Source organism: Salvelinus namaycush, chromosome 26 (assembly GCF_016432855.1).
Source record: "Salvelinus namaycush isolate Seneca chromosome 26, SaNama_1.0, whole genome shotgun sequence".
Lineage (NCBI taxonomy): Eukaryota > Metazoa > Chordata > Actinopteri > Salmoniformes > Salmonidae > Salvelinus > Salvelinus namaycush.
In genome coordinates, this window is record NC_052332.1 from 22,238,443 (window position 1) to 22,252,140 (window position 13,698).

At 44.0% G+C, this 13,698-nt stretch overlaps 1 protein-coding gene across 1 annotated transcript in view; it reads right to left on the reverse strand.

Moving 5' to 3' along the window:
• The window catches only part of LOC120021255 (G-protein-signaling modulator 1-like), a 56,115-nt gene extending 47,077 nt beyond the window's left edge, over nucleotides 1-9,038 (reverse strand). Inside the window, exon 1 of the mRNA XM_038964926.1 lies at nucleotides 8,843-9,038. Within this exon, the coding sequence (XP_038820854.1) occupies nucleotides 8,843-8,901 (59 nt within the window). The 5' untranslated portion in view covers nucleotides 8,902-9,038. The remainder of the gene's footprint in view (nucleotides 1-8,842) is intronic.
• Between the last annotated feature and the right edge of the window lie 4,660 nt (nucleotides 9,039-13,698).

Here is a 13,698-nt window from a genome sequence, read left to right on the forward strand (position 1 = left end):
CTCCACTCTTCTGGGAAGGCTTTCCACAGTGCTCCCGAGTGGCACAGTGGTCTAAGGCACTGCATCTCAGTCCTAGAGGCGTCACTACAGACCCTGGTTCGATTCCAGGCTGTATCACAACTGGCCGTGATTGGGAGTCCCATTGGGCGGCACACAATTGGCCCAGCGTCGTCCGGTTAGGGTTTGGCCGGGGTAGGCCATCATTGTAAATAAGAATTTCTTCTTAATTGACTTGCCTAGTTAAATAAAGGTAAAATAAATAAAAGCCTTTCCACTTGGAACATTGCTGCCGGGAATTGCTTCCATTCAGCCACAAGAGCATTAGTGAGGGTGGGCACTGATGTTGGGCGATTAGACCTGGCTCGCAGTCTGTGTTCCAATTCATCCCAAAGGTGTTTGATAGGGTTGACGTCAGGGCTCTGTGCAGGCCAGTCAAGTTCTTCTTCACTGATCTCGACAAACCATTTCCGTATGGACCTCGTTGTGTGCACGGGGGCATTGTCATGCTGAAACAGGAAAGTGCCTTCCCCAAACTGTTGCCACAAAGTTGGAATCACAGAATCGTCTAGAATGTCATTGTATGCTGTAGCGTTAAGATTTCCCTTCACTGGAACTGGCTCGAACCAGGAAAAAACAGCCCCAGACCATTATTGACCAGGGCAGAAATTTGACACACTGACTTGTTGGAAAGGCATCCTATGACGATGCCACGTTGAAAGTCACTGGGCTCTTCAGTAAGGTCATTCTACTGCCAATGTTAGTCTATGGAGATTGCATGGCTGTGTTCTCAATTGTATACACCTGTCAGCAACGGGTGTGGCTGAAATAGCCAAATTCACTCATTTGAAGGGGTATCCACATACTTTTGAATATATAATGTATATACACTGTTTCTAATTAAACAGGTAGATGCTTCATCTATGTGCTCCATCTCCACACCCCAGCAGTAGTCGAGCATTATAGTGCCAATAAAAATGGAATAAGTCTTTGTTTTGTTTGCATAATCAGAGTTATTTTTACATGACCTTTCCCCTGGAAAGGAGGCAAGAGAGTCATAGGTGACAGTTGAGTTGAACTAGTGAGAGAGAGAAAGCCATGCCAAATCCTAACAAAAAAATGTGTGTGACTAACATTGATCTTCCAACAGAGAGAGACAGAGAGAGAGGGAGAGCAACATAGACAGACAAGACAAATAGAAACAAAGGTGGTAAGGAAACAAGAGAAATGCACTGAAATATATCTTACATTATTAGCATGTATGGGTTTTAAGATGATTCTGGGTGTTATGATAATGTACGGTTCTCTTTGCTGGATCCTTGCTTGGCTCAGGAGCTCTGTGCTCCGAGTATTAATCAACCCATAATTACAGAGGCAAGGCTGGTTGTCAGGGTGACCAAAGTGAAACTCTTCAATGTTTTTTCTCCTCATTACGTCTCAGTTTTGGCTGATCCCTGTTTTCTCCTTCTCACTCTTTCTCTCACTACATATTATTACATGGTGTCAACAGATATTACTGTGCATGGAAAAGGGATAAAGATTAAAGGAATGTAACCAAAAAAACAATACCACATCACATTAAAGCAATAGTAATTTGCCATATTTTCAATGCCTCTCAAAACAGACTTATCTAAAAGCTATGGCGCACTTTGATTGAGGATATTACAGGGCCATATAGAGGTCAACTGAATCCTCTTGTAGTCTATCTACATCAATTGAATGCAATAGATAATGGAAAAAGAATTGTCATTCATATTTTAACAGAGGAAAACCTCTTGATCACGGACAGATGGAGTGCCAGACAGTTTTTCAGCTCTGTGTAGGAACACAAACATTAACTCTGGGACTAATGAATAGTCATCTACTCTATTATTAGGAAACCGAGAGGGTCTGAAGCACCTCTTTAGAGTTGTACCTCTCCATACTCCAGCATTGTTGTGTCTACACTGCCCACAAAGCCTTGAATGCATATGAATGGAGCCCTGTCAATCAGACCCACATAGACAACATGGACAGATGAAAGAGAGGTAGGGTTTGTTTGGCTTGTGATGAAAAAGTCACCCTAGACAATACCCTGCTATTGACCCATCTGTGTTTGTCCCGTTACTCACAAACACACACATACACCCACCAGTGGCAGTCGTGCCGTCTAAGATGAGGATGATTATATTTAAAAAATAATTATGAGCATGGTCTTATTTCTATTACAGCATATTGATTGACTCAACCCAGCTCAATGTAAGATCATTAGGTTTAGTCTACTACATGATACTGTAATTTTCCCATCTACCCATCATGACGATGCTACAACCTTGCCTATGAACGAATGTTTACAACGTAGGTGCACAGGTCGAGAGAAAAGATATAGTAATCAAGGTGGCAGACAGTGACACATTCAATAACGCTTTGCACCCTCTTGCCTGCATCTAGCTGATCTAGGGTGTAATCATTAGTCCAACTGTTCCAAACATGAGTATCTATTGGATCCATTTGATTCCATTTAAGAAACGTTCTTCAACAGAATTGGCGGATTGAATACACTCCTGACCACACAAAAACAATTATCTTTCACAGCAGCCACATACAAACAGCATGATCACTTTGCTCATTGTAATCAATGTTCCATCTAAGCTGCGCGCAGGCGAGCAATGGCTCCAAGACTGCCCTGCCGAAATATCAGCCCACTGAGAGAAGCACGAGATTGAATTTTACTCAACTTTTTAAGAGTTCCCCCTGTTAGTTAACACTACAAATGTTTCCCTTTACTGTGCAATTGTGATCGGATCAACACAATATAAGCCACTTTCAATGCAACATACCGAAACAAAACAAAATATGCAAGAGATTTTGCTATAGGCAGAATGATTTGGAGTTGGATTCTATTGCACACAACTCAGCCCGTACTCTACACAGACCGGTGCGGAATAACCAATCAGAGCTGCAGTAGGCCTATATGCAAATAGACCATTGCCATATATGGATCTATGCCATTTACCTTGAACTGGACTGTGCTTACAGCTGTGGTCCTGAGTAGATGCGCTTGTTCTGGTATCAAAGCAAGAGCTGCATGTAGCCACGCGTGCACATTTTGTTCATATCCTAAAATAGTTAGTGAGTTATTAGCCCAGTTATAGATCTTTTTGTCATCAGTAATAGGGGAGTGATTGCTTCCTACAAGACAACAAATTGTGTACAATTCTTTGAAAAACTAGTCAGTTAAAGAGCTTTTTTTTGTCTTAACTTCTTTGGGATAGGGGGCGGTATTTTCACGTCCGGATGAAAAGCGTGCCCAAAGTAAACTGCCTGTCACTCAGGCCCAGAAGCTAGGATATGCATATAATTGGTAGATTTATATAGAAAACACTCTGAAGTTTCTAAAACTGTTACAATTATGTCTGTGAGTATAACAGAACTGATATGGCAGGCAAAACCCCGAGGACAAACAACCCCCCCCCCTCCAAAAACAAAAAAAATCACCTTACCCCTGTTTTCAATGGCTAGTACTATAATTATAAGCCCAAGTCCTCCCAAATTGCAGTTCCTAGGGCTTCCACTAGATGTCAACAGGCTTTAGAAAGAGTTTCAGGCTGGTTTTTGGAAAAATGACCCAGAAATTGTAGTTTTTCTAGGTGGCTCCCATTTTGGCTGTAGTGTTTCTAAGCGTGTGGAGGAAAGCGTGTTCTTTCTTATTTATCTCTGGTAATGAACATACTATTCTCCGTCTTAAATTGTATAGTTTATTTGCGTATTAGGATACCTAAGGTTTGATTAAAAACGTTGTTTGACTTGTTTGGAAAAGTTTATTAGTAACGTTTGGGATTAATTTTGTATGCATTTTGATGGAGGTAAACTGAGTCGATTATTGACTGAAGCAAATAGGCAGAGGGTGGCATAATTTGTCAAATCCTCTGTAATAATGGTATGGGAATAAAAATGCATTTTATTTAGTAAAGTTGTTTAGTATTAGGTAGCATTGCCAATAAATTGTTTAACTTGGGTCAAATGTTTCGGGTAGCCTTCCACAAGCTTCCCACAATAAGTTGGGGGAATTTTGGCCAAATCCTCCTGACAGAGCTGGTGTAACTGAGTCAGGTTTGTAGGCCTCCTTAATCACACATGCTTTTTCAGTTCTGCCCACACATTTTCTATAGGATTGAGGTCAGGGCTTTGTGATGGCCACTCAAATACCTTGACTTTGTTGTCCTTAAGCCAACTTTGGAAGTATGCTTGGGGTCATTGTCCATTTGGAAGACCCATTTGCGACCAAGCTTTAACTTCCTGACTGATGTCTTGAGATGTTGCTTCAATATATCCACATCATTTTCTTTCCTCATGATGCCATCTATTTTGTGAAGTGCACCAGTCCCTCCTGCAGCAAAGCACCCCCACAACATGATGCTGCCACCCACGTGCTTCACGGTTGGGGTGGTGTTCTTCGGCTTGCAAGCCTCCCCCTTTCTCCTCCAAACATAACAATAGTCATTATGGCCAAACAGTTCTATTTTTGTTTCATCAGACCAGAGGACATTACTCCAAAAAGTACGATCTTTGTCCCCATGTGCAGTTGCAAACCGTAGTCTGGCTTTTTTATGGCGGTTTTGGAGCAGTGGCTTCTTTCTTGCTGAGCTGCCATTCAGGTTATGTCGATAAAGGACTCGTTTTACTGTGGATATAGATACTTTTGTACCTGTTTCCTCCAGCATCTTCACAAGGTCCTTTGCTGTCGTTCTGGCATTGATTTGCACTTTTCGCACCAAAGTATGTTAATTTGTAGGACACAGAACGCATCTCCTTCCTGAACGGTATGACGGCTGCGTGGTCCCATGGTGTTTATACTAAAGTACTATTGTTTGTACAGATGAACGTAGTACCTTCAGGCGTTTGGAAATTGCTCCCAAGGATGAACCAGACTTGTGGAGGTCTACAATTTTTTTGGTTCTGAGGTCTTGGCTGATATATTTTGATTTTCCCATGATGTCAAGCAAAGAGGCACTGAGTTTGAGGGTAGGCCTTGAAATACATCGACAGGTACACCTCCAATTGACTCAAATGATGTCAATTATCCTATCAGAAGCTTCTAAAGCCATAACATCATTTTCTGGAATTTTCCAAGCTGTTTAAAGGCACAGTCAACTTTGTGTATGTAAACCTCTGACCCACTGGACTTGTGATACAGTGAATTATAAGTAAAATAATCTGTCTGTAAACAATTGTTGGAGAAATGACTTGTGTCATGCACAAAGTAGATGCAAAACTTGCCAAAATCATAGTTTGTTAACAAGACATTTGTGGAGTGGTTGAAAAACAAGTTTTAATGGACTACAACCTAAGTGTATGTAAACTTCGACTTCAACTGTATATCCTACCAACGGGACATTAAAAACTGTAATATTTTATGTTTCACCGAGTCGTGGCTGAACAACAACATTAAGAAGATACATCTGATGGGTTATACACTCTATCGACAGGACAGAACACCAGCCTTTGGTAAGACACGGGGCGAGTGCCTACGCATATTTGTAAGCAATAGCTGGTGCACAATATCTAAGGAAGTCTCAGGGTTTTAATCGCCTGAGGTAGAGTATCTCATGATAAGCTGTAGACCACACTATCTACATAGAGAGTTCATCTGTATTTTTCGTAGCCGTCTACATACCACCACAGACAGAGGCTGGCACTAAATCCACACTCATTGAGCTATATTCCGCCATAAGCAAACAGGAAAATGCTCATCCAGAGGTGGCGCTCCTAGTGGCCGGGGACTTTAATACAGGGAAACTTAAATCGGTTTTACCTCATTTCTATCAGCTAAATGTGCAACCAGAGAAAAAAAAAAATTGGACCACTAACTCCACACACAGAGACACGTACAAAGTTCTCCCTCCATTTGGCAAATCTGACCATAACTCTATCCTCCTGATTCCTGCTTACAAGCAAAAATTGACTGCACGGTCAGGCACAACTCCAACACCATCATTAAGTTTGCTGATGACACAACAGTGGTAGGCCTGATCACCGACAACGATGAGACAGCCTATAGGGAGGAGGTCAGAGACCTGACCGTGTGGTGCAAAGACAACAACCTCTCCCTAAATGTGATCAAGACAAAGGAGAGGATTGTGGACGACAGGAAAAGGAGGACCGAGGACGCCCTCATTCTCATCGACAGGGCTGTTGAGAGCTTCAAGTTCCTTGGCATCCACTTCACCAAAAAACTAACATGGTCCAAGCACACCAAGACAGTCATGAAGAGGGCACGACAAAACCTATTCCCCCTCAGGAGACTGAAAATACTTGGCATGGGTCCTCAGATCCTCAAAAGGTTCTACAGCTGCACCATCGAGAGCATCCTGACGCGTTGCATCACTGCCTGGTATGGCAACTGCTCGGCCTCCGACCGCAAGGCACTAGAGGGTAGTGTGTATGGCCCAGTACATCACAGGGGCCAAGCTTCCTGCCATCCAGGACCTCTATACCAGGTGGTGTCAGAGGAAGGCCCTAAAAATTGTCAAAGACTCCAGCAACCCTAGTCATAGACTGTTCTCTCTGTTACCGCACGGCAAGCGGTACCGGAGCGCCAAGTCTAGGTCCAAGAGGCTCCTAAACAGCTTCTACCCCCAAGCTATAAGACTCCTGAACAGCTAATCAAATGACTCTGTACCGGTACCCCCTGTATATAGCCCAACTATTGTTATTTACTGCTCTGGACAGTTCTGACCTAGAATATGTGGACAACTACAAATACCTAGGGTGTCTGGTTAGACTGTAAACTCTCCTTCCAGACTCACATTAAGCATCTCCAATCCAAAATGAAATCTAGAAACGGCTTCCCATTTCGCAACAAAGCCTCCTTCACTCATGCTGCCAAACATACCCTCGTAAAACTGACTATCCTACCGATCCTCGACTTCGCCGATGTCATTTACAAAATAGCCCCCAACACTCTACTCAGCAAACTGGATGTAGTCTATCACAGTGCCATCCGTTTTAGCACCAAAGCCCCATATACTAACCACCACTGCGACCTGTATGCTCTCGTTGGCTGGCCCTCACTACATATCCGTTGCCAAACCCACTGGCTCCAGGTTATCTATAAGTCTTTGCTAGGTAAAGCTCCGCCTTATCTCAGGTCACTGGTCACCATAGCAACACCCACCCGTAGCACGCGCTCCAGCAGGTATATTGCACTGGTCATCCCCAAAGCCAACACTTCCTTTGGCCGCCTTTCCTTACAGTTCTCTGCTGCCAATGAGTGGAACGAATTGCAAAAATCTCTGAAGCTGGAGTCTTATATCTCCCTCTCCAACTTTAAGCATCAGCTGTCAGAGCAGCTTACCGATCACTGTACCTGTACACAACCAATCTGTAAATAGCACACCCAACTACCTCATCCCCATATTATTACTTACCCTCTTGTTCTTTTGCACCCCAGTATCTCTACTTGCACATCATCATCTGCACATATATCACTCCAGTATTAATGCTGAAATGTAATTATTTTCACCTCTATGGTCTATTTATTGCCTACCTCCCTACATTTGCACAAACTGTACATAGATTTTTAAATTTTTATTTTCTTTTGTGTTATTGACTGTACGTTTGTTTATGTGCAACTCTGTTGTTGTTTTTGTTGCACTGCTTTGCTTTATCTTGGCCAGGTCGCAGTTGTAAATGAGAACTTGTTCTCAACTGGCCTACCTGGTTAAATAAAGGTTAAATTAAAATAAAATAAAACAAATAATTAAAGAGCAGCAGTTTTTTTATTTATTTTTTTATTTTTATTTTTAAATCGCTTACTTTAGGGATTTTCTTAAAACTGCATTGTTGGTTAAAGGCTTGTAAAGTAAGCATTTCACTATAAGGTCTACACAGGTTGTATTTGGCACATGTGACAAATAAAATTTGATTTGACACGGCCCACCGGTCATATTTGAAGTCCGGTGGTCATCCTTTGTACTGTATATCCAGATTTGTCCTCAGTGTCGTTTTTTAAGCTAATCAACCCAACATGGTGTTACTGCTAGAGGGGATTTTGATCTCCACACACACTTTGTGTAACCATTATTAACTCAGGACATTCAAGTCTACAATAAAACCTACACATAATTCTTTCCACTGTCATACTCTCAGTGCTGTCTATAATTCAGCTGCACATCATGTTTACCCTCAAAGCTGTGTGGAAACAATTGATATAGTACAGTCAGCAGTAGAGAGAGCACAGGGAAGGAACAGAGAAGGGCTTAGCTGTCTCGAAATGCATGCAAAGACAAAGGAAAAGTAATGCCTCCCTAGACAGCCATACTGTTACATATACAAATCCACCTACCACAAATACAGACTTTACTGAGCAGCTGTGTGCTCTGTTGACCGTGTGTGTGTGTGTGTGTGTGTGTGTGTGTGTGTGTGTGTGTGTGTGTGTGTGTGTGTGTGTGTGTGTGTGTGTGTGTGTGTGAACCCAATCTCAGCCAGCCAGCTCCACTCTTGTCCTGGTCATATGTGGCTCCTTCCAGTCTGCACATTCACTTAGAGCCCACAGCAGCAGCAATGTTAGTCTGGGAAAGGAGAGGCTAAGATATCCAGGACTGAGGCCAGGAATGAGGCTTGGGACTGAAGCTTTGACTAGAGTTGTAGCCTACTCACAGGGAGCTGTGTCTAGGTTAGCTCCCCCTGTCTAACGCCTCCTTAGGCAGCCAGGCAGAGAGCCGGTAGCCCTTGTCTCTCAGCCGAGTCGCTCCTCTTTCCCGGTCTTTCCTCTCTCCTCCCCCCACTAAGAACAGGCTGTGCTGACCGTCCAGGAATCCACACCACACTAACCCTCTCCCTTCCCCCTTGGGTCGGTTCCTACCTCGAGTGTAGCCTCTTGCTGGCCAGATCCTGGTCAACAGTGTTAGCAGACTGAGCCATGGGCAGCCTCCTCCAGTAGCTAACCCTTAACAAATATTTCCTCCAGCTGCTCAATACTTCCCAGTGCTGCAACTGCGTCCTTCCCAGCAGACCTCTCTACCTCTCTCTCTCTCTCCTTCCCTCTCTCTCAGCACAGAAATGGCAGCTGCTGAGGAAGTGAGGTATTGTGCAAATAAATCCATATAAGGCAAGCCCCTCCCCTGTTGCTGACATCACAGAGCAGAGAGTGATGCATGTTTGGTGTGAGTATGAGGGAGGGAGGGAACAAGCTCTGCTGCTGACTGCAGAAGGGGAAATCCCAATGTCTCTGTCTGATACATAGGTCACACACATACACACTTATGGGCACACACACTCACATGAATGCACGCACGCACGCACACACACACACACACACACAGAGGCTCTTTTTCTCACTTTTCTCTTTGTTCTCTTTCTCTGTCTTACTGTATGCTGAGCGATAGCGTTTTTCTGGTCTCTTTTCAAAGCACATAGCTCCACCTGGGTTTTTCCCACAGGGTCCCTTCCCCAATTTGGCTTGCATCTATCCTTTTCCAGCTTCCTTTTCTCGCTATCTTTTCACATGTTAAATTTAGTTTCCCCACATCATATAAAATAATTTCAGGTTATTTTCCTTTTAACTGTCATTATCTCTTGAGAAACATGTCAATAGACAAGTTACACTAAAGTAATCACTGCTTACTGAGTTGTCAGTCTGTGTTTATGGCAGGGTAGTGACAAGTATGTATGCATTTATTTGTATTTTTTATTTAACTAGGCCAGTGAGTTAAGAACAAATTCTTATTTACAATAACTGCATACCGGGAAACAGTGGGTTAACTGCCAGAATCTTACCTTGTCAGCTCAGGGATTCAATCTCACAACTTTGCGGTTACTGGCCCAATGCTCTAACCACTAGGCTACCTGCCGCATTATGGCAGCCCCCTAACAGCAAAAAAGATGCAGAAAAGCTAATCCATGCTTTGTCACTTCTAGATTTGACTCCTGCAATGCTCTACTCTCCGGCTAACTGGATAAAGCACCAAATTAACTTCAGTTAGTGCTAAATACGGCTGCCAGAATCTTGACTAGAGCTAAAATATTTGATCATATTACTCCAGTGCTAGCCTCTCTACACTGGCTTGCTGATAAGACTAAGGCTGATTCCAAGGTTTTATTGCTAACCTACAAAGCATTACATGGACTTGCTCCTACCTATCTCTCTGATTTGGTCCTGCCGTACATAGCTACACGCACGCTACACTGCAGTCACAAGACGCAGGCCTCCTAATTGTCCCTAGAATTTCTTAGCAAACAGCTGGAGGCAGAGCTTTCTGCTATAGAGCTCAAGTTTTATGGAATGGTCTGCCGATCCATGTGAGAGATGCAGCCTCGGTCTCAACCTTTAAGTCTTTACTGAAGACTCATCTCTTCAGTAGATCCTATGATTGAGTGTAGTCTGGCCCAGGGGTGTGAAGGTGAAGAGCAAGGCACTGGAGTGAAGAACGGCCATTGCTGTCTCTGCCTGTCTGGCTCCCCTCTCTCCCCTGAGATTCTCTGTTGCTGACCCTATTACGGAGGCTGAGTCACTGGCTTAGTAGTGCTCTCCCATGACATCCCTAAGAGGGGTGTGTCACATCGTACCAGGCTTTTTCACAATACTCGACTTGAGTGGGTTGAGTCACTGACATGATCTTCCTGTCCGGTTTTGCGCCCCCTCGGGCTCGTGCAGTGAGGGAGATCTTTGTGGGCTATACTCAGCCTTGTCTCAGGGTAGTACGCTGGTGGTCTGTTGGTATTCCTCTAGTGGTGTGGGGGTTGTGCTTTGTAAAAGTGGGTGGGATTATATCCTGCCTGTTTGGTCCTGTCTAGGGGTATCATCGGACGGGGCCACAGTGCCCCCGACCCCCGTCTCAGTCTATGCTGCAATAGTCTATGTGCCAGGGGGCAAGGGTCAGTCTGTCCTATCTGGTGTATTTCTCTTGTCTTATCTAGTGTCCTGTGTGAACTTAAGTATGCTCCCTCTAATTATCCCATCTCTCTTTCTCTGCTCATGCAGGACCTGAGCCCTAGGACCATGCCTCAGGAGTACCTGGCTGTCCCCGTCCCCAGTCCACCTGGTCGTGCTGCTGATCCAGTTTCTGCTGTTTTGCCTGTGGCGATGGAACCCTGACTTGTTCACCGGACGTGCTACCTTGTTGTGCTGCTGCTCCAGTTTCAACTGGTCTGATGCGGCTACATAACTGACCTGTTCACCGGACTTGCTACATGCTGTTATCAACCCTCTCTCTCCCTCTCTCTCTCTCCTTCTCTACCGCACCTGCTGTCGTAACCTCTGAATTCTCGACTATGAAAAGCCAACTGACATTTTCTCCTGAGGTGCTGACCTGTTGCACCCTCTACAACCACTGTGATTATTATTTGACACTGCTGGTCATCTATGAATGTTTGAACATCTTGAAGAAAGATCTGGCCTTAATGGCCATGTACTCTTATAATCTCCACCCGGCACTGCCAGGAAAGGACTGGCCAAACCTCAGAGCCTGGTTCCTCTCTAGGTTTCTTCCTAGGTTCCTGCCTTTCTTGGGAGTTTTCCCTAGCCATTGTGCTTCTATATTTGCATTGCTTGCTCTTTGGGGGTTGAGGCTGGTTTTCTGTATAAGCACTTTGTGACATCTGCTGATGTAAAAAGAGCCTTGTAAATATATTTGACTGAGGAGCAAGTCGCTGCTTTGAGGTTTGCAGAGAACAACAGGGTGTTGTCCAGGGTCAAGCCAAGGATCTTTGCACTCTGGGAGGGGGACACCGAAGTGTTGTCAACCGTGATGGAGAGGTCTTGGAGCGAGCTGGCCATCCCCGGGAGGAAGAGCAGCTACGTCTTGTCAAGGTTGAGCTTAAGGTGGTGGACCGACATCCAAGCTAAGCTATCTTCCAGGCATGCAGAGATGCGTGTTGCCACCTGGGTGTCAGAAGGGGGAGAAGAAAAGTAGTTAAGTGTTATCCACATAGTAATTATAGGAGAGAACATGTGAGGATATGAAGGAGCTGAGTGACCTGGTGTATAGAGAGAAGAGGAGAGGACCAAGAACAAAGCCCTGGGGGACACCAGTAGTGAGAGTATGTGGTACAGACACAGATCCTCTCCACGTCACCTGGTAGGAGCAGCCGGCCAGGTAAGATGCATTCTAAGAGTGTGCAGAGCCTGAGACACCCAGGCTTGGTAGGGTGGACAGGAGGTTCTGATGGTTCACGGCGTTGCAGTCAGTGGATAGATCTAGGAGGATGATAACAGGGGAGAGAGAGTCAGCTTTGGCAGTGTGGATAGCCTCCATGAAACAGAGAAGACCAGACTCAGTTGAGTGACCCATCTTGAAACCTGACTGGTTACGGTCAAGAGGATAGTTCTGAGAGAGATAGCAAGGGAGTTGGTCAGAGATAGAATACTCAAGTATTTTGAAAATAAAAGAAAGAAGGGATATTGGTCTAAAGTTTTTTTATTTCAGAGGGGTTGAGTGTTTATTTCTATTTTCTTTTTTTAAATCTTGGGGTAGATCAGCTTTAATTTTGCGGATAGGTTGTAGCTTTCATCAATGTAAATGTCTGCATCATTTCCAATCCCCCATATATTTTTGTGGTAAATATATATACACAGTTGAAGTCGAAAGTTTACATACACCCTAGCCAAATACATTTCAACTCAGTTTTTCACAACTCCTGGCATTTAATCCAAGTAAAAATTCCCTGTCTTAGGTCAATTACGATCTCCACATTATTTTAAGAATGTGAAATGTCAGAATAATAGTAGAGAGAAGGATTTATTTCAGCTTTTATTTCTTTCATCACATTCCCAGTGGGTCAGAAGTTTACATACACTCAATTAGTATTTGGTATCATTGCCTTTAAATTGTTTAACTTGGGTCAAATGTTTCAGGTAGCCTTCCACATGCTTCCCACAATAAGTTGGGGGAATTTTGGCCCAATCCTCCTGACAAGAGCTGGTGTAACTGAGTCAGGTTTGTAGGCCTCCTTGCTCACACACGCTTTCTCAGTTCTGCCCACAAATTTTCTATAAGATTGAGGTCAGGGCTTTGTGATGGCCACTCCAATACCTTGACTTTGTTGTCCTTAAGCTATGTTGCCACAACTTTGGAAGTATGCTTGGGTCATTGTCCATTTGGAAGACCCATTTGCTACCAAGCATTAACTTCCTGACTGATGTCTTGAGATGTTGCTTCAATATATCCACATAATTTTCCTACCTCATGATGCCATCTATTTTGTGAAGTGCACCAGTCCCTCCTGCAGCAAAGCACCCCCACAACATGATGCTGCCACCCACGTGCTTCACGGTTGGGGTGGTGTTCTTCGGCTTGCCAGCCTCCCCTTTTTCCTCCAAACATAACGATGGTCATTCTGGCCAAACAGTTCTATTTTTGTTTCATCAGACCAGAGGACATTTCTCCAAAAAGTATTTTTGTCCCCATGTGCAGTCGCAAACCGTAGTCTGTCTTTTTTATGGCGGTTTTGGAGCAGTGGCTTCTTCTTTGCTGAGCAGCCATTGAGGTTATGTCGATATAGGACTCGTTTTACTGTGGATATAGATACTTTTGTACCTGTTTCCTCCAGCATCTTCACAAGGTCCTTTGCTGTTGTTCTGAGATTTATTTTCACTTTTCGCACCAAAGTACGTTCATCTCTAGGAGACCGAACACGTCTCCTTCCTGAGCGGTATGACGGCTGCGTGGTTCAATGGTGTTTAAACTTGCGTACTATTGTTTGTACAGATGAATATGGTAC